Source organism: Styela clava, chromosome 14, assembly GCF_964204865.1.
Source record: "Styela clava chromosome 14, kaStyClav1.hap1.2, whole genome shotgun sequence".
Lineage (NCBI taxonomy): Eukaryota > Metazoa > Chordata > Ascidiacea > Stolidobranchia > Styelidae > Styela > Styela clava.
Window position 1 is genome coordinate 7,354,601 of NC_135263.1, and position 26,480 is coordinate 7,381,080.

Genomic DNA, 26,480 nt, shown 5'->3' on the forward strand with positions numbered 1-26,480 from the left:
TAGGACGTCTTGTACAAAAGTTATGCTCTTTTTAGAATTTAGGAAATTTCATTATCAATTTGAGTTCAATATTATTACATTTTACCATTTATACTTGCTATTTGCTAATATTTTTTGAGGCCTCATATCACACTTTATAAGTACTTGAATTTACTGTCGAATTTGATGTTCATATGATGACTTCTTTATGGTTTTATGGGGATATTCCGCCATTTTTGATAATGAACTGGGTATTGAAAAGTGTTGTCATCATTATGTGTTACGTCATAATGTAAGAAATATTGGCATTACTAATAGTAATAATTAGCTATATATATTTCAAAGTACATGTTGACTTCTACGAAAATGAAGAAAATGTAGTCAATATTGATTGCGCTTGAACTTCTGTTTGTGTATGATTGTACCCAAAAGTTTCAGAAATCTAGGACGTCTTGTACAAAAGTTATGTTCTTTTTAGAATATGTTTCAAATTACTTTCTTGGCATTAGGGACAGACATCAGTTACGCAAAATTGTCGATCACAAATCTGCAGGGACGGTGTCGGTTACACTCAGTAAAGTAAGTGCACTGCATGGGTAATCATTTCCAAACATGGCATGATCGGTCCGTATTGGTTTGAGGACGAAGAGCTGAAACGTTGAATACAGAACGTTACGAGGTGGTGCCGAGAAAATTCTGGACATCATTTGGGCTACGCGGAGGGATTGGTAGAAGTTATCAGCGGTTACATTACGACGAGGCTACTCCCCACACATCAAATCACACGCTTGACTTACTGAAAGATTTATTTCAGGAAAAGTTGATAAGCAGTCAACAGTGACGTCGACTTCATACATCGGACTTGAACCCCCCACATTTTTATCTGTTAGTGTATTCGAAAGACAATGTGTATCAGAACATTCCTCAAATAATTGGTAAGCTCAAGGCTGCAACTGCAGTAAAAACATGAAAATCGCTAGAACGGCAGTGCGTGCGAGTGACAATTTTGCACAAACGAATGCAATTCTGTCTCCAACGCCGAGGAGGACATTTGGAAGATATTCTAGGTTGAACTTGAATTTTGTGCAAAACGTCTTTAATTTCTGGAACTTTTGGGTACAATCATACACAATCAGAAGATCAAGTGTTGACAAAATTAATTAATTTACTCCATTTGCATACAAGTAATTAGTCAATTTCTGGGTTCGTTTTTTTGGATCATCCCGTATCCTGCAATATTAGAAGGTCTACATTACCATCGCCACAATATGCTATATGGGAGCTTCAGGTTTACCAATACTTTGTGTGTACTAATATGAAAGCATATTTAACGATCATTTTTATTTTGCAGGCCATAATATTCGGAGTGAAGTCTGTCCCGTATTGTCCAGATATGCCTCCACTTTCTCAGTGTGTTGATGACGTCTTGGTGAATCGAACGAGTCTTAGGCCTTATTATTTTTTCACTATGGCCATGAGCTTTCTTTTTCCGATGACGTTCAGTTTATTATTTTATTCGTTGGTGATCTGTGAGATTTCGAACATGATGCGACGAGATAGAGGTATGAAATCGGCTATATAGATAAGCTTCATTATAGTAATCAACCATACTCACCATTAATCGAGACCTTGCCCCTTGGTATACCATTCAAATCATGATGAAACCGAAATCTCGAGTGGGGTAATTTTTGGGATGTTTAGAAAATTCTCTCCAAAGTCGATTTTAGACAACCCAGCATTGATATGTAAGAAGCAACGTGTTAGATAAAACCTGAATTTTTTTTTCAGTAATTCTAAGAACTAAACTCATGCTTTACACACACCGTGGGCTACCTGACTACCGTGAAGTCGTTATTTAGCCATAGTCACGCCACACCCTTATTTCTCACAATTCACAAAATAAAAGGCTTTGGTTGGTGGCTCTCTCGTACATCTTATTCTAAAGTCCTGCTACAGGTCGTTTATAACTGAGTAACTTATAGTGTGCTATCCAGTCATTGGTGATTATCTTACAAACGTTCTCCATTCGTGAAGTTGAATCCTATTAATTTTTAGAGAGACTTGGCCGAAGAGATTCAACAGTCAGCATTATGAGAGCAAGAAAGAAGACATTGAAGATCACTGGAATGGTCATGTTCTCTTTCCTGCTATTTTGGGGACCGTACTACGGAATTGGAATATACGATTGGTTTAATCCAGACAAAAAGCCGCCGAAACAGGTATATTTTTTGGTAAATCGCGTGTGAGAATCTATTTTAAAGCTCACTCGGAAGCAAGAAAAACAGGAGAGAAATGTTGCAGATGATCATTGAAACGCTATGAGATACGGAAACATTATGAAATTACGAGATGCAATAGAATTACGCGCGTTAGTAATTACCCGTTAACCCGAGACTTGAAAAGTTTCAAGTCAACAAGATCAGGAACACAGCCAAGTGGTGATAAATTTTCGCACAACCATAACACCTTAGTTGAATTTTTGAAGATTCTTCTTAAAATACCTTCCAGATTGCTACAATATTGTTTCTACTGATGTACTTTCATCCTGCTATTCATCCATTCATATACGGTTTCCTGATGAAAGACGTACGTGACCGATTTAAAACGACGATGCTACATTTGGAGAAAATATTTACCTGCAGTGCAGCTGAGTATGTATTGTAATATCGTTTTTCTGCGTAATTATGATAAATAATTGAACTTGTGATTTGGAGGGATAATTTCACAACGGTGTAACGAATCAAGTACATTATAAGGATATTTTCCCAGACGGACGCTCAAAAAAATTATAAATCTTACTAGAGGAAAATTGTATCAAAACTCTTTTTATTGAAATGAAAGTTTCATTTTATAGCAATATTATATAACATACATATAGATACTTAAAAAAGCGTTGGATTTTGTGTTGTCGATACTGTTAGCGATAATGTCGCTTCACATTAAAAAACCTGGTGGTTCTAAGGTTTATTTCTATTTATTTTTGCATGGGTTTCCCCATTTATTCAAATTTCAAGTTTTTTCCATTTCACACAATGCACGTTAGATTTCAATTTAATTTCAGCACTCAAATCTACCTGTCATTGAATAATTACAGTGAAACTTGCGGTAGTGATTCCATTCCACATGTTTCACCAAGAGCTGGCACAGCCCATAGTATACATACATTACACTATACCTCAATTTCAAATAATCCAAATACAGTAAAATCGATAATATGCCAAATTATACGTAACTAACAGTTGGGGTTACGTGAAACTAACTACCTTTCCCTGCTCTACGCCTTTGCGCATGTGCATCCGTATGCGTATAACGCGAGGATGCTAAAGCAAGAGTGAAAATGACTATTCTATTTAAATCAAGAGTCTTGCTGCACACTTACACAAATATATTTCTATAACGTTCAGTCTGGCCGAGGTCAGACTTCTTCAGACAAGCATTTTACAGCTATAACAACTTTACAACTTATTTGTCAGTTAGCCGTCGGTCAGACGAAACGTTACAAAAATATATCTGTGTAAGTTTGCAGCAAGACTCTTGAATTAAATAGAATGCCAAATTATAATCGTGAATATAATAATAAATTTACAGTTTCTTTGATTATATTAATAGTCAAACAGCATTTGATTCCGATAGATTGAATTTCGAATTTTATTGAAACTGAGTATTTCTCCACCTACGACCCTTATGAATATTACCTCATCGAATAAATTCATAATTCTTTCGCTGGTGGCTTCTCAAATCTCATTATTAAGCCACTGCACTACATCAATGCTAAGGACTGTGTTGAATCATTGTAATAGACTTTTCTCGAGTTCAAACAAGGCTATGGAGGCAAGAAATCTTATTCTTTTTGAAAACGGGGCATTAAAGGAAATTGTATAGCAATGTTATAATAATATAGCGCTTCGATGTTTTTCACGAATTCCTAGTTTTTTTTTTTTTGCTGATCATTTGGCCGCTTATTTAGCAAATAGGCTCAGCTTTACTAACACTTTTGCTCTATCGCATGCAGAACTATGAAGGCTTGCAAATTTTTACAACTAAATGGCTACTGGGAAAAAATAATGCAATGCTTGGTGGAAACATTTATCTTTAATTAATCGGTGCGTTGTCCAAGCGGACGTGCTCATTTTCTATCGCTCTCTCTCTCTACTTTTCTCTCTAATCTCTCTTTTTTTTCTGCCTTCCTGATTTGGAATCTAAATTGTTCTACTTTGCTGATTTATTTTTTGACTAATATTGTTTAGTTCTATCTAATGGGTTTATGATAATAGTTTTGCTAACGAGCCGCAGTGAATTTAATGTTAACTTCAGCTTTTGCTTGTAATATCATTGCAAGCTGATGCTGCGTTTTGGAATACAAACAAGTGCAGTTAGCCTTACCTCATTTGATGTTGTGACGCCATGATGATGATGGCATCATCAAAGGCGCTAGCTATCAAGCATATACCGGTGACATATGTATTAACATTATCATTCATATCGTTTATTCTATCTAAATAAGCAGATTTTTTGCTGCTTGTTATTTACTGTTTCCAGTCCTGCATTAAAGGACAGGCAATAGCATATTTTGAAAGACAAATAAACATGCTAGCATTGGGATGATCTAAACCATATTATGGCGGTAAGTTATCACGGCAATTATCACCATGTGGTATAATATATTTTTGTCTGTTTATTATTAACATCGTAACCATAGCTAGCTACAGTAATCAAGATCATTTGCCAGAATATATCATAATCTTTTGTAATCGGCATATACAATCACTCAGATAATGAAAATTTTTATGCTTTTGAATTTAATGTATGTTCTCATCCGATATGTCATGGGGCGATAAAAGTACAAGATTAGTTAACTCTATTCTGGCACAGTATTTTCGAATAAAACGGTTTGGTTTAACTTACTGTGTTTTAATGGTTTCTTATTCTCAGCATTTTTTTGTTATTCCGTATATAGCCTGTCCATATCACATCAATTTTATAAAATTTCATCTGCATTATTCGAGTGTTTGCCTATTTCGGTCGACTTGTTCATTTTTTGCTTTTGTCGCCTCAGACAATAAATGCCATTGCTAAGGCCTTCCCGTTACCTCGCAGCATTGAAGAACTGCGCCGTCGACGTCAGAGTCGTAACAGTATGGACAACAGCGGTGTAACAACCAATACAAATTTGTACCTGGGGCAGGATTACTCCCGTACTGGCCTTCGGGGCGGTTCGAGCTCCGGATACGGTCCCTACTATCCGGGTGGCAGCTCTCGCAGCGCAGAATCATCAGACACACCCACGATGATGCACACTAACTCATCAGAGCTCGCACTTCTGAGAAACAACAATGAGGATATTTCCCCGTAACTAGATGTTCTTTCGTTCGTTGAAGTTAGTTAGTGGTTGCCTACATAATTGCCTGCTTGGTTATTGCTCATGTTTAATGCGCGTTGTTCGCTTGGCATGGCTTTGACCAATAAAGGTCTTTGTATAATCATAGCTTATAAGATTGTATAGCACCTGAATATACCGGCTCTATACAATTTATAAAAGTCATAGTCGGTGGAAAGGCTACGTTCGGCATTTGCAGTTTGCGACTGCGTCGCTTTAACCGGAATAAAATTTAGTTAGTCTTCGGTCGCTAATCACCGGCGTGCTTTTTGCGCGAAAACCTTAGAGCGAACCACTAGCTTTGCGATGAATCCTACCTCCAAAATTCATTCTAACCATTTTCGTTCAAGTCCAAGTTACCTACAGGCACTATACATCAAATCGACTGTTTCGGAATATCCTTTTCACATAAAAGTACCGACTCGTACATAATAAATCCACATTTGAGGAATCAATTCTATTAATTAGCATTGCTAAACTTTCAGAAATAACATCGTCTTTTGGTTGCGCAAATTGGGAAGAATGAGATTGAAACCTTGTATGTATCCTTGAAATCACGTTGCTAAAACATGTGGTGTAGAGCCGGGGAAGTTCTTCTATACCTTGAGCGATCTAAAATACCGACTTCTTCTCCCGCAACAGGCAGAAATTTTGACTCTGACTCTTGGATTCGGATGGAGAAATCCACTCAGACTTGATACAAAAAAGTTGATTACTTTAACTTTGACTTGTGCAATACTTTTTTGATTCAGGTTAAAATTTTCGACTCGAATCCGGGAAATTTTAAAATATGACTCTGACGCTTGTTCATAACTTATTGTGTCGCTCGTAGCCTCACGGGTTTTCCATCAATCATGTATTCATTTGCTGCGTAATAATATGCTATTGTGTTGCGTGTTCATTTTTTTTTGTAGCATAGCATCATAATTTCTGCTTTTTTAATTTCTAGTTGCAAGTCACTAGAAGATTCACATATGCATTAGTTTGCTGCATGCCCATTAATTAACAGCATGTACTAATACGTTTAGAATTGTGCTTCCCTATATGCCCGACTAAGCTGGATCGATATTTAATAAATATATATATTATCATTTTAAATCATATATCATGGACTGTCATTTATTTGTAGTCATGCCTAAGGACAACTGTTCATTTATCGAACATAAATTTATCATTATTAGGGGTGCCCGACGAATTTACTAAGAAAGAAATTCGAAATTTATTTTCAATTGATACCTTTTTCCAACTACGGAAATCGAAATTCTTGCTGATATATGTAAATTATCTTTTTCTAAAGAAAATCGTAAGTAAACTTAACATAATATAACGATTTCGCTGCAAAGTATAATGTGAATAGATAGTCTTATTGCAGAAATTCACAATACTCAGCTATTTGTGTATGATGGTCCTTAGTACCTGATCCTGATTTTTCACTAAATTCTTGCATGCCGGAGCGAAATTTTAAATGGAAACATGAAGTTTGCGACATCTTCAATTTACTTTGCATGTGCTGCTTTTACTTTTGTGTTTTTGTTCATACTTTTTTCATTAGAAGCAAATATTATAAGCAATTTATTGACAGAAAAAATATTTTGCTTGGTACAGAAAAGCTAAAGCCCAGAATTTACATTTTGTGCGGGATGATTTTAGTCCACATTAGGATTTAAAAAAATGATTGTCAATTGTTTAAATTTTTGTTTTTTATATTTCCAGTGTGAACTACAGTGATAACCATGTCGGATGCTTTTCGTCCCCCGAAAAAGAACGTTATTCACAGACTAACGGATACGCACTTGCCAAAAATATGCGGGAACCAGTAAAACGTAATAGCAATGCGCAAAAACCAGTCAACGGAGAAAGAGATAGACTTATAAGTGCTAATAGCTCCGATGATAACAAACAATGTGGTGACAGATCCACACCAGATTCGAGTCAAAATCCGGATCGAGTTGTGGAAAATCCGGAAAATAACGGCATTGTTCCTCGCGCTTCAACTGTATCTTTTAGGCTTCCTGGTTCGGTCAAAGTGACCGCAGAACCCGCCACCGGAAATGCTTTAAATAATAATAATAAAGAGATGACTAACAGCAGTGATGATATTATAAAATCTACGAACGTCTAGAAAATGTCACCATCTCTATTGAGGAATTTTGCCTACAAAAACAGCATTACCATATTTGTTCGATATTGCTGAAAGCGACCGCAGGAAGAGAAGTTGGATGATTCTGTTGTCCATTAAATTTATACCAGGCGAAATATTTTTCAAGAAACGGTTACAAATAGAATATGAATGCACTATTGCAAGTCTTTCGATTATCGGTTTGTTTTTGCGTATTATACCCACTGAAATCGTTTAAAATTGCCCTAATTTTGGGTTGTGATTGGAACATAGTATGTCGTGTTCGAAGCGCAAGTGTTTTACTTATCCCCGTCACGCAGCTCTCCAGGTCCAAACCTATGTTATCCGAGAATCCCTTATTGAATTTTCGCAAACTTGGCAAATTAAATACTGTGAATAACAATTATGTTACTTTAATACTTTTGCAAGTGTGCAAGGAGTGTGTTCCTGTCCTCTAAATAAAATGTTTCTTAACGAATTAATTGGTCGGTTCAAATTATATTTACCATTTTTTCTCTTATTTTCTCATATTTTGTTCCAAAGTTTACGACTGGTACCATTCTACTATTTTCTATGTATCACCCACGATAGAATTTTGGTGTTATCGGAGTATGTTTGTTCAACTATGGTCAGTACTTGATTAATAAACTTGCCATGTTTGAACAAACATGATCGAGTAATACCCATATTCTCTCAGGGCATTTCAATTCATTTCATATGTTATATATTGTTTCAATTATTTTTATATAATATAGTTAATGGTCGAGATCTTTTTGCTTTCTGTGACTGAAAGTCTCCGATAACGTTTGGATGATATGGTTCATCTAAGGGTGTTGAATAACACTAACAAGACTTGCAAGTAATTGCAATTATTTTTAATCGGACTTATTATCGAGCGAATAACACAAAATTGATATTTGGAAATTTTCGCACGTACACAAAAGCATTTTCGACCATTCAAGCGAATTGCTTTGTTTCGGCGCTTTCGAAGTGTTAATGCGTTTCGTTCCTCCAATTTTCGACTAAAGGTCATATAAAATTGAGTTCACGGTGCTAATTTTATTGTAGGAGTGTCATTGCGAACAGCTCAATATTTGAATGATGCTTTTGAAATTATCTCAAGTTTAAGTTTTCAGCTATATGTTGAAAAATGAAAGTCATTTTATGAAGGACACCCTGAAAAACGCATTTTTATAACATTGAACAATATTGTTATTGATATTAATGTTGACTATTTCCTCTCCCTCTCTCGCGTCTTTTTTAATAAACTCAACGAACAAGCGTGTTCTTACTCATGTATGATCCTAGGTCTTTTCCTTATTTCAAGAAATAGATTGGTATCAACTATGATCTGGTCTATTCATGAACAGTCCTTTTCCAGCGTTGTGTCTATAATATATATATCAACCTTTCTTCATGTTATTCCTGCTGGATCAAGTTTAAAGTAAACTAGTGTTCTTGCTCTTGATTCATTATTAATGTTACGCCGCTGAATTTAAGAATTTGGCTTGTTGAATCGAATCTGATGATATCTCCAAGCTTCTCATTCTGAACCATTTCAATAAGAAAATTTTTCAGCAAGATTACGCCCACTCATTCAAAAGCAACGAAGACTCGCCCTCGATAGAAGTTACGGCGACAACTGAAGAGCTACTGACCCCAAACAGAATTATGTTGGTAAATCACACGTCGGTAAATATCGATTAACACTGGACTTGCAAAAGTTCTCGACAATATAATCAGGAAAACAGCTGAGGTAGTGAAACAACATAATTGAAGTTCTTGGAAAAAATGTGCCTCGATGTTCGTGGCGAATATTAAAAACTATGTAGGCTCGAGATTTGGCACCGGGAAGCCAGAAAAGAATTTGAGGTTGTATTTTGGAGCGCTGCACATCAACAAAGAGGTTGTTTTTGCAATCAGAGAAAAGATTTAATAAGGGAAAAAAATCTCATCATATTAGCCGTAGGTGCCTGCCTTGGTACAGGAGGTAGGTGTGCCAAGCTCTATAAAAAGTTTTCAAATATCCAGTTGACGAATGGTGTACCCTATGGCCGATGTACTATATCATATATATGTCATATAATATATAACTATTAAAACATCGCCGGGAAAACTCCTCCGAGGAAAGCCTAAGCCTTATTGTTTATCAGTTTAAACACCACGTGATTCTATTTGGGTCGCCAATAATGACTACTGTGTTGATAAGTAAATCAAGCACTTTTCTAATGATTGCCAAAAGACTAATGAGGGGTATTTATCGAGATTCGTTGGAACACACAGTTTTTGAAAGCAGGAGCTACGTTCTGCTAACGCCACAGCGCATTCTGAAGAGATATCAAGTCGCAGAATTTGGTTTCAGATGGTACCATCGATGAGGAATAAACGCGAAACCAGCACGCGATCTTTGAAGCACAGGATCCAGCAAGTAGCGAAAACAATATGTACAGGGCATATCACAAATAAGTTCCCTGGATGAATCCTAGTCACCTTTCTTATAATCATCAGGAGTTCATCGGAACGGAGACTCATGTCATGGATTATAAAAAAAGCTGCAATAAAACATGGAATTGAGAATCCAATCCTTTTATTTTAAAACTTTGTTGATAACTGATCATTCTTGAGACGTTCAGAAACATGTATAAGATATAACAAAGTATTATCACTCGGAACAGAAATAAACGTTTGTCGAATCATAGCATACGCGCCAATACGGAAAGTCCACTACAAATTGTCCCGGACGAGAATGTCCGTGTTATGTATTTATTTTTTTTATGTTTTTAAATACTTTAATGCTTGACCTCTTATTCGTTGTTTTGCCGGGCCTTACCAAGTGGTGTACCGATATATCGGTATTAGCAATATCGGTCAAATTTTTGGTATCGGTAATGTATCGGTATCGGCTAAATGAAGACCGATATTTCCTATATATTTTCCTTTTTGATATGAAACAGAATGTTTTAAAAAAAGGTTGGAATACTGATGTTTAAATTATTTTTTGCATTGAGTGATCGTGAGCTATGAGCCATGCACCCGCGAGTAGAAACAGGAATAGGATTCTGACCTGTTCTTAGCTATTTATCATTCAAACGCTTAACTAATCTGGGTATTTTCGCGGCCAAATTTTTATATTGACATTCTTAATAGTAATTATGAAGAAATATATCAATCGAATATTAGTGGATTTTCTAATGTGTAAAATACAAAATATGTAGTTACATTGGCACAAAATCTTGCGCACTTAAGACGTAACTCAATGTATCAATTTGATAATATTCATTTATTTTACCACCCTGATAGGCAAACCTTATGAGCAGGAATGGTCATAACCATTGACTATTTTGAATACTTTCTGAAACATATTTTCGATACTGAGATTCCGAATACATTGTGAAATCCCCCACATAAATGTTATTAGCCGTAGGTGCCTGCCTTGGTACAGGAGGTGGGTGTGCCAAGCTCTATAAAAAGTTTTCAAATATCCAGTTGACGAATGATGTACCCTATGGCCGATGTACTATATCATATATATATATGTCATATAATATGTAACTATTAAAACATCGCCGGGAAAACTTCTCCGAGGAAAGCCTAAGCCTTATTGTTTATCAGTTTAAACACCACGTGATTCTATTTGGGTCGCCAATAATGACTACTGTGTTGATAAGTAAATCAAGCACTTTTCTAATGATTGCCAAAAGACTAATGAGGGGTATTTATCGAGATTCGTTGGAACACACAGTTTTTGAAAGCAGGAGCTACGTTCTGCTAACGCCACAGCGCATTCTGAAGAGAGATCAAGTCGCAGAATTTGGTTTCAGATGGTACCATCGATGAGGAATAAACGCGAAACCAGCACGCGATCTTTGAAGCACAGGATCCAGCAAGTAGCGAAAACAATATGTACAGGGCATATCACAAATAAGTTCCCTGGATGAATCCTAGTCACCTTTCTTATAATCATCAGGAGTTCATCGGAACGGAGACTCATGTCATGGATTATAAAAAAAAGCTGCAATAAAACATGGAATTGAGAATCCAATCCTTTTATTTTAAAACTTTGTTGATAACTGATCATTCTTGAGACGTTCAGAAACATGTATAAGATATAACAAAGTATTATCACTCGGAACAGAAATAAACGTTTGTCGAATCATAGCATACGCGCCAATACTGAAAGTCCACTATAAATTGTCCCGGACGAGAATGTCCGTGTTATGTATTTTCTTTTTTCATGTTTTTAAATACTTTAATGCTTGACCTCTTATTCGTTGTTTTGCCGGGCCTGGCCAAGTGGTGTACCGATATGTTATATCGGTATCAGCAATATCGGCCAAATTTTTGGTATCGGTAATGTATCGGTATCAGCTAAATGAAGACCGATATTTCCTATATATTTTCCTTTTTGATATGATCCAGAATGTTTTAAAAAAAGGTTGGAATACTGATGTTTAAATTATTTTTTGCATTGAGTGATCGTGAGCTATGAGCCATGCACCCGCGAGTAGAAACAGGAATAGGATTCTGACCTGTTCTTAGCTATTTATCATTCAAACGCTTAACTAATCTGGGTATTTTCGCGGCCAAATTTTTATATTGACATTCTTAATAGTAATTATGAAGAAATATATCAATCGAATATTAGTGGATTTTCTAATGTGTAAAATACAAAATATGTAGTTACATTGGCACAACATCTTGCGCACGTAAGACGTAACTCAATGTATCAATTTGATAATATTCATTTATTTTACCACCCTGATAGGCAAACCTTATGAGCAGGAATGGTCATAACCATTGACTATTTTGAATACTTTCTGAAACATATTTTCGATACTGAGATTCCGAATACATTGTGAAATCCCCCACATAAATACTACTCACTTTTCTAAAATCCAGGGACATAGAAATTAGGCATTGATAATTAGCATTCAGTCATGAGATTCAGTGTGATATAAATGAAGTGTGATATAAAGCAACTAGGCTCCCAGTTTCAAATCATACAGTAGAATCGAAGTCAGTACACTCATTTTTCAGCATGATTATTAATTCTGACCGTTTATCGTCTAGCGCGAGTGTATTTTAGTCCATCGATATCGGTAAGCTAAGTCCGGCACAATTATATCTCTTTACACAGGTATTAAATATTGTGATTCCATTCATTTTAAATTTGTTTAATTAATACACAATTTACTCATAGATTTATTGCCGTGGCCGCCCAGACTGTCTCGAAATATACGATAATATTTGTAAAATATTATAAAATGATAAAATCAAAAACATCATCGACGTGTTATAGGTATTTCTTGTCGGCGCTGATTGAAATCCTTTCATGTCGACTGTAGTAATATATTTTTCGCGACGCAAGATTACGATAAAACACAAAACAAAATATATGTAAAATGTTTACAATTAAAACGTGGACACAGCGCTAAGATCTGTGGGCGAAATTCGATATTCTTATAAACACGAAAAACGATATTCGAAGGCCGCGATACCAATATTTAAATTCAAATTGGACATCCCTGCCTATGAGTTTCTAATTTAACAGCAAGATTACTAGCGTCAGTGCATAATGCATATAAATTAACGCATCAGAATCCTAAACATCAATTTCTTATGATGTATTATGTCGCTTTTTCAATCTGAAATAATGTGTAATATGAATAATACTCAAGGGCTATTTTTTTAACCCGTCTGCCCTGCACACTTAAAGTAATAAATATATAGTATCGGCCTTCTTGTAATATCGGTATCGGTATCGGCGTTTTAGTTGGTATCGGCGGCAAAAGAGGTATCGGTACATCTCGACAGTCTGACTACTGTGCTAGCTTTTGAATATGTAATATGAGACTGGAGTACGCCAGGAACTGGCCGACATAGAACTGTTACTGGTGTGCCAATCACTATCATCTATTCTAAAACCTCGTCGTCGCTATAATGTAGTTCAGTTATGAGTAGGCTTACCATAAATCTGAAACAAAAAACCGGGACGGTGCGATTTGGCAAACATTCGGTCGATTGCCAGTCTTTGTAATATTGAAACGTCTACCATGTCATTAAGGGTATATACGGCTGTAAATCTCTACTGATCATTGAATTAGGAAAAACACAAAAAAAGTAGTTTGTACGAGTATTATTTATTTAGACCAAAAGTATTGTCCGCAGATGGAACCCTTCTCAAAAGTTCATGTTCTGATTTTTTCATAAAACTGATAACAAGAGACATCACCATTAAATTTGCAGGTCACGAGTGCTTTTATATATTCTTCTGGCATTCTGAACCCTCTTTCGGATCAAAAAAATTTAACAATGGAGAAAATCCGTTCAACAGATGCCGATGTTCCGGCAAACAAAATCTACGAGTTTCTGCAAATTCGAAATGCTAATATTCGGTATTTGTCGAAAAGTGCATCGCTATCAAAATCTGACTAGCCAACCAAACATATATATCATTTATCAATTTTGAAGACCAATCACTTCAGTCCAGTTTATTTCACCCTTCAAATTTGTTCATATGTTTGGCCTGACAGCATTGTAGGCTTCATCATGCAGCTACGATAGACATTTCTCGTAAAAATTGCAAACATTATAGAGTTACGTCGATTTCGCCAGAGCGTTCCAAGGATTTCAGAATTACAAGTGATTGCGACGGAATTATCAGACTTTACCCTTTTTCCTTCAAATTTAGCTTCACATCTGACATCTACGGCAGGGATCGGCAACCTTTTGTCGATCGCGGGCCAAAATTAACGGTTGCGAGTCATTGGCGGGCCGCACATATTTTTAGACAGCTGAAACCGAACGGATGATACTTTTTATAATAAAAATCAAGCAGTAATAAATACATCTCTCGAATAGAATATAGATTTATTTCTTCATTGCATCTCAAAAAATTCCATTTGAATATTTTCAGCGCCATTGAATTTGCACTTAGCATCAACTTTTCTGCGTTTTGTTGCAATTTGTTTAATTATAATTAAATTATAGGCACATTAAACGAGTAATTGTGAATTATATACTTGTAAGGTTATAATATAATTTAGTTTAAAAAATATAATTGTCAAAACGGCTGTTTTGTTACTATAATTCAGTGAAGCGTCACGAGCCGGATTATAATACTCTGCGGGCCGGATCCGGCCCGGGGGCCGTAGGTTGCCGACCCCTGATCTACGGCATTACTATTATCTTTTTCAAAAATTAAAATAATTTTGCTGAAGTAGGTGAGCTGGCAAAGGACAAATTTCAAGTACGTTGGAACATTTAAGCATAAGAGTAGGACCGTAAATATATACAACTACGGTAGAACATCCTTCTTGAGAATTTGAATAACTTTTCAATCTTTCAAACATTTCCGTAATCCTTTGCAAAGCAGGTAATAAAGGGAGAAACCGAGTGTTGCCATGCTGTAATAGCCGTTGATATTCAATATCAACAAAATCGCAAAATGGTTTTTGCTCTGTTACTCGGACAGTGTGAATGTAAAAATAATAATACATTCTGACAACAACACAAACAGGCAAAGTATCTACGGCATGTTGGAAAGGGCATCGCAGTGCAGTGTTGAACTACATGAGCCGCACAATCTATACCGGTTATATTTCTTTTAGTTTGAAAAAAAGCATTATTTGTTTTTCGTCTTTTTACGCCTTCAAAGTTGGTGTTGCAGTTATTCGCACAGAATCCAACAACTTTTCGGAGAACAGAGAGCAAGTATTCAGTAAAAGTTTTGGCGGTTTCCATGGGTAGAGATTTGAATTCTAATAGTTTTATCTTCACACCAACATCAGGTAAAAAATAACGAACCACAACTGGAACAAGCTTTAAATTTTTTCTGTTTGATGCATCGAAGGTTACTGATACGAAACTGGTTTAAAGTAAATCATCATTAGGTTCAGAGGAGAACAGCGGAGCAATGCAATTAAAAATCACCGACTTTCATTTATTTCTGGCTAAACGTGCAAAATCAGCTAATCCGCTTATCAGACAGCGGACATCAGAAATTCTAACTGTGTATATTTACAAGTTAACGCAAATTCAGGCTAAAAAAAATTAATTTAGAGGTGCAGTCAAAACTTTGGCAATGAATAGCAGTGTGATAGTAAAACATATACCGATTGTGACATAACAATAGAGCAATTTCTCTCTCTCTGAACTAGCGAAGTGTGTCGCAAAACAGTGGTAAATGGGCTGCCATCGTTAAAAAAAATTGTAATAATAATGAATATGAATTTTTTACCCACGACAGTCGTGCTGACAAACCGGGACATTTGAGTCAACCGGCCGGGACGCCGGGACAGCTCGTCAAAACCGGGACTGTTCCGGCTAAACCGGGACGTGTGGTACGCCTAGTTATGAGGCTCTTTGCGAGTGTTTGAGCAAGTTCCCCAGACCAAATCACCGACTTTCATTTATTTCTGGCTAAACGTGCAAAATCAGCGAATCCGCTTATCAGACAGCGGACATCAGAAATTCTAACTGTGTAAATTTACAAGTTAACGCAAATTCAGGCTAAAAAAAATTAATTTAGAGGTGCAGTCAAAACTTTGGCAATGAATAGCAGTGTGATAGTAAAACATATACCGATTGTGACATAACAATAGAGCAATTTCTCTCTCTCTGAACTAGCGAAGTGTGTCGCAAAACAGTGGTAAATGGGCTGCCATCGTTAAAAAATATTGTAATAATAATGAATATGAATTTTTTACCCACGACAGTCGTGCTGACAAACCGGGACATTTGAGTCAACCGGCCGGGACGCCGGGACAGCTCGTCAAAACCGGGACTGTTCCGGCTAAACCGGGACGTGTGGTACGCCTAGTTATGAGGCTCTTTGCGAGTGTTTGAGCAAGTTCCCCAGACCAAATTTAACAGATATACTAAAGACTTCCCCAGACCAAATTTAACAGATATACTAAAGACTGTCTACCGATCAACTTTTACATATCCAATTCCATAGTTTCTAATCTACTCCCAGTTTTACATACGAAGGTAACTTACAGTGTCCATGTAGGTTTTTCATTTCGCGGGCGTTACCATTTAATTCATTAGGTAGTCGTTTTCCACCTTACATATATAGGTATAATCATAATAACAATTTCATGCAATCTTAGCATGGACAAATAAAACTAGAACTTCATCTAGATAAGTTATAATACGAAAGTGTCTAGTCTTATCGGCAACAACTATAAAAACACAAACGCCTCCTGCGGAAACGCAGCTAATCAACGCAGGGTACGTGAACGCAACAAGCACACGTGGAGTGTGAAGTACGGGTAAACTATCAGATAGCTGGAGACTTTTTTGCGACACCACCATTTTGAGCAGTTAAAATTTTAACTAAAATCCCCGGGATGCTTTAGCACGTAGGCGAAACCCCCCAAAATAACAACAATGCTACGGCTGCGACGCTGAAGATGTGTTTGACTAGCGTTTAGTCGATTTAATTTCAGTAAAACAAGCATTGGTACACTGATTTGAAAAAAAAAATATGAAAAAACTAAAAGGAACATTAAACAATTTACAGAAATAAATAATTAGAAATTGTAAAACACAAAAAGCGATATAAAATTAGGCGACACAAGGCCACTAGGGGCGGAATTGAGGAACTTTGATGGGTTAGAAAAAACGCGAGCAATATTTGAAATCGAGATCTAAAATTGCGCAATACAATGTTAGTAAAGTTCAATGCATACTGAGTCGACTCAAGGTAATTACAATACAACGCTACTTCTTGTGTTTAATATTTGAATTGTTTTTTCAGAATTTCACTATGTTTTGCAGCACACAAACCTCCATATTTCTCATGAAGTATTGACATTATTAAAATACTTGCAGCTTATCAACAGCTCGTTTGAATAACCAGAGCTCTGATGGACACCTATACATGGCAATCTGCATCGGTGCAATACAAAGTAACAACTAAAATGCCAGTATAGAAAGTTCGGGAGTCAATGAAACTACAATACAGTTAGAACAAAAATGTTCAAGACAAATTTACACATTTAAATATAAAATTAGATAGCATCCAAAGCAAGAGTATAGCGTAGTACTAGATAGCGCAAAAATGAATCTGAAAGGTTTTTATATAAAATGTTTATGGTGAAATTGGCCTGAAATTGGCGAAGCTTTAAATCTGTTTCCAACATTCTAACTGAATAAAAATTCTACAGGCGTACTTGGAAAGCTGTTTTAATATGCCAGTCGGTTCGAGGTCATGGTATAGGCTCTCATCAGTTCCCCATGATCCCATCACAAATATGCCAAAGCTCAGATTTAACGAGATAAAATTCCATGTCCACCACCCGCACAAACTATTTCTGGCCGGCTTCTTCGTAAACTTGGAACTCGTTGAAAATATGAAAGGTTAAAACACGAAGCATCAGAAATGGTGCAAAATTGAAGATAACTTCATAAATCTGTCCTGTTATTTAGTTCGCTTTTAATCGCTGGAACTGAGTTTCTTCCCCAGAGATTTAGCCTGGGATTCTCATTCATATCAGAAACTGATAAAGCGCTCGTCTTTCTTGTATTCCAACTTAAAAGATTACTTGAACAAGTCAGATGACTAGCATTTGACTGTTTGGGGGCCGGCTTGAAAGTAATCCTGTTAAAAATAAAAGTATTTTGAAAATTCCATAAAATCTTTCATACGAAACAATAACAGTTTAATAACAGAGCACGTACGGAAAATTCACACACACAACATATATAGCCTATATATCTTTTAGATTGTGCTATAGGTTTCCTTCCAACGGATCATGCCTTATTGCCACGTTTCCCAGTCGTGGAGAAGTTCCTTCCCAGGGTGGAATATATATATACTCGTTCTTGGGGAAGAAAATTTGCTTCGTATTTGTTGTTGTGTTACTGATATGCTTATATGTTCATTCTATTGTAATGGACCCTCTGTTACACATGAATCCCACAATGGAAATATGAATATGTACAGTGTATCTTCTGAAATGTCGTGTCCCTATTGACCCGCAATTGGATTTTAACTGTCCCGCTTCTCTTAATTGAATAAATCTTAACTTTATGCTAAAGTTTTATATATATTCTACGCCAGAACATAGCATGAATTCTATTCACGCAAAACACATCGCATTCTGTATAGCGATGTTATTAATCTGGGACAACTGGGACATTTTTGAGGCAAGTAATATGCAAGCACGAAACAAAACTCTCATCGATGTTCTTTTCATATTCTTCATGGCTCAAAATCACACAAGTGAACCACCGTAGTATGTTAGTAAATATGATTCGTCCTATTAACTGTTGAATGAGCTACTATATTTAGTAAATAGAACGCGACAAATGAGACTTTTATTTCTTTTACCTGGGATTATCCTTCCGCCTGAAAAAGCATTTGAAACACGACTGAAAATTCTTTCGAACTTCTTTCAAGAAAACACCAAATACAATAGGATGTAAAAAACAGTTGAAGTACATGAGTATATAGGAAACCTTATATACCTGTAACAAATAAATTGTTTTTAACATGAGGCGTAAAAAAGTCAGGGCAATGACTTTTTAATATTTATCATAGGAATGTATATTATATATATATTTCAATCATACAACTTACTGTTCCACCAGGTTCAGGCATAGATATATCTCTGATAAACCAATCGACTATTCCTTTAGCATAGTACGGTCCCCAACATAATAAAAATGTTAAAGTAATCAAAGTTCTCATTAATATTGTCCTGTTGATAGCTTTTTGTATCGATTCACTGTTAACGCTGTTTCGACGACCCATCAACTCTGAAAAACATGATAATACGAGAAGATTTTGATGTTGATATTTGAAAGATATTAGTATATTAAAATTCAGCGCGCTTCAAGGAATACAAAAAGGGCACAATGGAAACAAACATGTTGGGCTCTCACAAAGATGGCACAAAATTCTAATATAAAATACTCACGTCTATCTCTTTTTTTCATTTTTGAAATCTCACAAACAATTAGTGAATAGGAAACGATAGTTGAAAAGAATGGGAGTAAAAAACTCGCCAACATTGAGAAGAAATGATATGAGTTGAGATATTGCTTCGGCACAATCTCATTGTCAACACATTGAGTTATAAAAACTCCTTCACAGGTTGGGATTCGAAGAATTGAGAACACAATTCCCTGTTCACAAGAATTATAAATGGTATTATTAGATGAAAAAAGTTTTGTATTATTTGAATAAAAACCAGACACTGAGTTTAAGAATAAGAATGGAATAGATGTTTTAACTTCATTATTTGGATCTAATTTTCCTCCGTTTTGCACATATGGTTTTCAATAAAATTTTTCACAATTTTCTGTCTATATCTTATACAACTTGTGCGTTAGTCAACAAGAGTAATATTCCATTAACATTAAAAGTGGCTTTATTCATTTACCGCTGGTATCGTACACACGGCACTGGCTGCCCATGCAACGCTGACCATCACAACTCCAAGATGTTCTGTTTTACTTGCTGCAATGGGATACAACACTGTTCTTACTCTGTCAACTCCGATTACCTGAAAAATATAAAACGCGTTGCGTTAAAGTGTAGTAGAATGGGTAAATAAATTTGTATATATATATATATATATTCAGAATATAAGTCAGATTACAAATAGAACTGTTTATTCACCATGACACTTACTCGGGGATTCAGTTCGGTCATTTTTGGATAACCGCGAGGAGGAGCAGTAGAGTAGCAAAAATGTTTCACGCTGGCAACGTATTTTTACAAAAAGACAACGAGCTGGTTGATCTCCACCAGCGTAAGGTATAAGAAAATTGCTTACTATGTCTGAAGCCATGGGCCAAGGATGTTGAATATATCACAAAACTTCATTGACGGCGATATATTTAAAACATATATCATATCCTGCCTTGATTCTGAACTATTTTGATGTTGATGAATTTGACTGCTTATTTGCAGTACACTTCAGGAAATTAGTCAATATGGAGAATATATTATACAGTGGCAATCTGCGTAATTTCACGAAAACTAAAATATTTAAGAGAATTCAAGCATGTATATTCTACTCATTTTTGCGCTGAACAAATATCAATTTGTTTACATTGATCAATTTGACAAACTAGTCACCTTTGTTCCTAAAAAATGCTGCCCAATCAGGTGCGGAATCAGCAACTACACTCGCATTTGCCGAAATACTTGTAATTTGAGACAGATGCGTTCAGATAAAAGTAAAAACTGGACATAATCATGTGGCTTACCACGACCATAAATGAACTGGAATACATTCCGAACTGTTTCAACATTTGAACTAGTTTACAAACAGCGTCACCGGAATACCATTGCATTGTTGTGTTCCATATCGCATCTACAAAACAAAAAGAGATTTAACTCAACTATATTCCAAATTCCGTTCAGGTTGAGGTGCGAGCTAAATTCGCTTGGCTGACACTCTATTCAATATTGAAAACATAGTCGATGAAAAAATAAACAATTTAGATTCAAAAGTGCATTTTTATATGAGCAGTGGGCTGATTTTTCAGAAACGCTTTTGTTATAGACAAAAACTTCAAATCACTGAACAACTAACGTCATTTTGCTTCCCGATTTGGCAAAGTGAATATCCATTCATTTGACAAGAAATAACAAAGGCGTCAGTTTTAAAACAAAGCTGTTTCCAAAATATATTTTAAAGTCACTCATATTTTGAATAATTTACCATACAAAAAATCAAGACATGGCATTTTAGAGAAGTTACTGCTTTATTTCACGAAATACTAATGCAGGCTGTTAAGCGTAAACCCCCTTCTCCTCTCTTAGGATTATGGAGATTTAGTGGTAACTTGATTTTTTGGAATGAGGGATGTGTGGCCTGTGAACTTGCTTGAATGAGCAATCATCTACGCAATATCGCCCCCATGTTAGTGCATATTATGGAACCTATGGAACCGACCTTACCAGTTGGCAACACAAAGCACGCATAAGCAAGATCTGCTAATGCTAGATGAAACATGAAAAAATGATGTTGCCTTTTCATCAAACGAAGTGAGTATATAACAAATACGTTTCCTGTTGCACTCAAAACAAATAGAGACCAGGTTATCAGGACACGGGCTAGCTGATGAACGTCAAAAAGAAGCCATGTCTGCAATACAAAAATGATGAATTTATCGTTAAATATTATTACTTCAAATCATGTTTTCATTTATAATTTATCACAAATTGATATCACGTCAATTCGGCGGATTTAAGCGGCCACTTTATTACGCACAGTAGGGTGGTGTATAATGCTTGAACCAAACTGTAAAACATTCGCAATAAATTCGGTCTAGCAAAATTAATTTGAGACATTCGACTGCCATAAAAAACAAATGCTTTACCTCGACCAAGACATCATATGGAGCACACGTTATATTTTGTGCCGGTAGAGTAAAATTCGTACTGTTGGTAGTCGTGTTGATTTCAATATTTTTTGAAGAAAACTCTACTATTCGTTCTACATACGGTATAGAAGTCATAATTACACTAAAAAAATATTTTTTTTCATTATTTTTAACAGAAAAGTTTTAAATTTCATCGATAACATATTTTTCAGCCAACAAGGATATCCATTTCAACCTCCTTTTTAAAGATTTTAATCGTATCAACTTGAGCATAATCCATTTTGCAAACATTTTTTGTACTATTTGTAAATCATAGCTTTCTCTTAATGCAACACATTTTTATTTTAGACAGCAATAACTCTATTATAGTACTGTTGTACTGTTACATTTACATCAAGTAGGGTGGTCAATGATTGTTGAGATACATTTTAATTCAGTCGATCCCAACCTCATGATTAGCGTAGAATAACGTAAGTAGGTTATTTTCTCCTATCAGAACATTAAAACGCTGCAAATGCAAAATTGAAGCAGGAGCTAAAACCCGAGCTTAAGCTTAAACCATGAATAGCACATAGATAATTGAATCAAACCATTGTAGAAAAGATTCATTGGAAATAACGAAGTTGGATTGTTCTCGTTAGCATGGAAACTATAATATATACACAATTATCATTCAGAAAATAGATAAATTAGAAGTTATAAAATTTAGTTGTTGTGACATTTTTTTCATTCGTGGAACATGTTCACTCTTTATACTACAAACGCAAACAAATGTGCGTTTAGATACACTTTTAAAAAATTGTTGCTGTTTCACGTCATAACGTAACTGTGACATGAATAGGAATAATTTTATAGGATTTTTCATTTTATTCGCGGGTCACGAAGATTTTATTCGATTCAAGAAAATTCTAGATTTCCAACAATTTGTTATCACGAAGAAACTATTCATTTAAATAATTATCAGTATCCGACGGACAGTTTCCAAACGTGGATTTATAAAAAATATGTCAACATTTAAGTGTTGAGATTAATCCTGATTAGAATAGAAATTATCAATTTCTCTGAATAAACTATCGTCCAGTTTTGAGGTTTAAATTAAAAAAAAAAAGATATTAATTACAAACACCATATCATTGAAAGGAAACCTATCTAATTTTTGAACCCATTTTGAGAACCCGGCTGGGGTTGATAACTTGGAAATTTTTTTTTATCTCAATTGTTTCTATTAAAAGACACGGTGAATTTCCCATGGGAGAAAAATCGATATTTAGTAATCAGATAATAACATATTGTATTGGAAAAAATCTATTGTCGTAATTATTCTATATGACGTATTCAAGATTTTAAAATATTTCTGGCAGTTCAAAGCTACCGTTATTGCCGTGTTGCAAACTAAACGTACATTATAAGAACCGAGGTTACTAGAAATGGTGTAGTTGTAGTCGACGCTATTTTAGATGATTTGAAAAGAAATTGAATTTTAAGATGAGTTCAATGAACCTGCAAGGAGCCGAAATTAAAATGTGATAAATAAATTGTTCCATGGTACGTATGAAAGATGACAAATCCGACTCTCATTTACACTACATCAGTAATAAAAAATAAAGATTGTTAACTACAACCGGTGAAATATATTTGAAAGTTTCTCGAGGCATTCTCACCTATACAAGTAGTCTATGTTTTCATCTTTTTCCGCTTTTCAAACTTAAATCAAATCGATTCGAAGCAACTTAAAAAAACGGCTTGATTTTATTTAAAACAAAAATGATAACTTAGATAACACGCGGCGATTGGACGATGCGGCAACGAGTCTCAACATCGACCAAAAGCGTTTGTTCTCCTTGCGTTCGAAGCGTTCCCAAGTCGTAATACTCGGGGGTTGTTATATTTCATCTAATCATCGACCAAAAGCGTTTATTGCCCCTATGTTTACAACGTTCCCGAGTTGAAACACTATGAGTATTTTACATGTGTCACAGCTTTAGAGGAGACAATCTTTTTTAGACCATTTAAATTGTTAAGAAGTTTTACAAATCTGACATTATATAAACGTTTCTATTAATTACCTATGTCATTATAATATCAACATTATTCTTCCTTTAAAACATAGGTCTGCGATTTCTTCCCTCGGTATCATTTGTTTTCCTCTAAATATACGGCGCAAACGATACTAACGCATGTTTCACTGGCGTTTATCATTTGGATGAATATTGAAAGTTAATTTTAGAAGAAACAATCCCTACACAAAATTTCTCTAATATATTATGTAGTTGATGTAATCATTCAATGTGTTTTTTCATTAACTTGACTCATTCTTCAAGTTAATTATTGATATTTTATCACACTTTATGCTATATGATGTTATACTAAATAGAATCAAGATTCGGAAATATTCGAGTCGGAACATTCCGATTCGGAATTCGATTCGAAAACAAATATTCGAAACTTACATCCCTATTTACAAGTATCCGAAAAAAAAAATATCCGAAAGCGGCCTCGGACTAAACCCATTATCCAACTATTGGCAACGCTAAGGCTTGTGCGAGCTCAAAATCGCCTAAATGTTAGCCGAGTAAGTTTAACGATCACTACACCAACCTAATGATATGGATCAAGCCAATTTTCAGTTTAACTAGATCTTGATATCGTTCAATGACACCAGATATCGCACACTTTGAGTGGCATGATCTAATTCCTAAGACCGTGTATACGCTCTTATCGAAAGACTAAATAAATAACTTATAAAATCAAAATAACGGAAAACTTCAAAAAAATTACGATTTTCATTTAGAAATGCCCACACACGTCAAGTTTCAAAACTATTAATTATATATCTTTCGAAATTGCTTCAGGTCTTCAGGTCCTGGCTTCAACATACTAAAGATACTTTTTGAATACCATAATCTTACCTTTCTAGAATCATAGGCTATTGAGTTATCATGGATACTGGCGTGTAGAAAGCATGATACTAACGTCTATACTCTTAACATGTATTTTTCTAAGCACTTGTTCTAACAAAAACAAAACCTTTAAGTTATACACACATATTGAAATAGAACAAAAAATAAATTGAACGAAAGTTTGGAAAACATCGATGTATATGTCCGGAGAAATAAACTGTATGTCAGAAGCAAAATAACAACCCAACATCAACTCTATTTCAATCCGCCACGCTTGAGTTACAATAGTAATAACTATTGGTTTGTGCATTCTCTCTAACCCACGTTTCAACAAAAATATATTTTGAACCCAAACCCTAAATTATAGAACTATCACATACCCAAATTCATTTTTTTAAATTAAAAAATTATCGTTTTGCGGTACAATACAAAAGTGATACTTTCACACCGACAGTCTTTACCACTAGGACGTTATAATGATATACTGCGAACGTTACAAAATTGATGTAACAATGGTGACAAGATTTACAAAAAAACACAAAAATTCCTGTTTTTCAAGATAATCAATTCATGTATTTAACTGACATCCAATTGCTCACGCTTGCTTCATGTGATTAACTGCGAAATATTTTATATTTTACTAAATGCTGTAACAATATTAACGTATGCATTATGCATAATTCATACATTTTCTATTCTTCAACAACAACGTAAATATGACCATACGGACAGTCCAACAATCGGATTACATATCACGTCAAAGGGGTACTGAATATTTGGAGGAAATAAGCATTCTGAATTAAACTATGGACGAACGCTTGACGTACATATTTCATATGTCAATTACACACCGGAAAATATAAACGAGGCCACAGGGTTTTTGTGAAAAATTCTGTATTCGATAATCAATTTATGAATTTATTTTCGAGATATAGCACAAATTAGTTGTTATGGGAAGATAAAATTTTCAACTCATAATTGACTCATAGTTTCCAAATCTCATACAGTTTTACCATTGTAATCATAACATTATTTTAACCTGATAAAACATAAAAGAGGTCGAAAATGAAATCCATAAATCTAGAGTAAGAAACGAGACACGAAGATCGATGCAAACAATCATTGAATAAAGACATGAAAAGATTATTTTGACAAACAGAAACAGATATTTGCTCCGCCAATGTTTCTTCAGTGTTATTTCAAATTTTAAAAAAATATTTTCGAATTGGCACAATTATATAGGTATACTGATTATTCAATTTTTATTGCTATACTTTCCTTTTATATAGGTATCATATCCTGTCGCTAATATACGTAACTTTAATTATATCCTTTACTGAATTAAATCATAGCACCTTGTTATTGCTATGGTCATAGGCGTTAAGTGCCTTACTCATAATGCAATAAAGTATAGTGGTAAGTAGATAACTACTGAAACTAGTTAGCAAAACTCACAGAGGAAGACATTAAAGTATATGGGGCAACAAAAAATCTTCAAATATAGATTTGTGTATAGTTAACTCAGCAACTGTATGGAGTGTTTAAGCTATCCGGTACATATACTTGCTATTTTACACTTATGAATCTTTGATTATTTGATTAATGAGAGAAGAACACATGGTCCCAATCGCCATTAAATGGGTTGGCTTACACTCGATTCAAGCAAGTCGATACTCCATGTACGGGGCATCAAAGAACGCCCCGCCCGCCCCATATTGAAGGCAATTGAAATTGCGAGCGTTAAATAAAACATCACTTT

At 35.2% G+C, this 26,480-nt stretch overlaps 2 protein-coding genes across 4 annotated transcripts in view; one reads left to right on the plus strand and one right to left on the minus strand.

Annotated features, from left to right (window-relative positions):
* Positions 1–8,756, plus strand: part of LOC120340348 (gonadotropin-releasing hormone receptor-like) — a 31,005-nt gene extending 22,249 nt beyond the window's left edge. Inside the window, exons 5-9 of one of the 3 annotated variants that reach the window (XM_039408586.2) lie at positions 1,331–1,541; positions 2,035–2,198; positions 2,488–2,630; positions 5,077–5,328; positions 7,070–8,756. In XM_039408586.2, coding sequence (XP_039264520.2) covers positions 1,331–1,541; positions 2,035–2,198; positions 2,488–2,630; positions 5,077–5,328; positions 7,070–7,478 — 1,179 coding nt within the window. In that variant the 3' untranslated portion in view covers positions 7,479–8,756. Of the gene's footprint in view, positions 1–1,330; positions 1,542–2,034; positions 2,199–2,487; positions 2,631–5,076; positions 5,357–7,069 lie in introns of all 3 variants that reach the window. The other 2 variants (XM_039408588.2, XM_039408587.2) reach the window with 2 other exon arrangements.
* An 8,136-nt stretch (positions 8,757–16,892) lies between these two features.
* Positions 16,893–21,963, minus strand: LOC120340967 (gonadotropin-releasing hormone receptor-like). Its single transcript, XM_039409370.2, has 8 exons — positions 21,819–21,963; positions 21,397–21,583; positions 20,700–20,806; positions 19,868–19,990; positions 19,403–19,610; positions 19,063–19,241; positions 18,814–18,950; positions 16,893–18,081 (listed from the first exon to the last, which is right to left on the minus strand). The coding sequence occupies exons 1-8, from the start codon at positions 21,954–21,956 to the stop codon at positions 17,886–17,888; spliced, it is 1,275 nt and encodes a 424-aa protein (XP_039265304.1). The 5' UTR covers positions 21,957–21,963; the 3' UTR covers positions 16,893–17,885.
* Between the last annotated feature and the right edge of the window lie 4,517 nt (positions 21,964–26,480).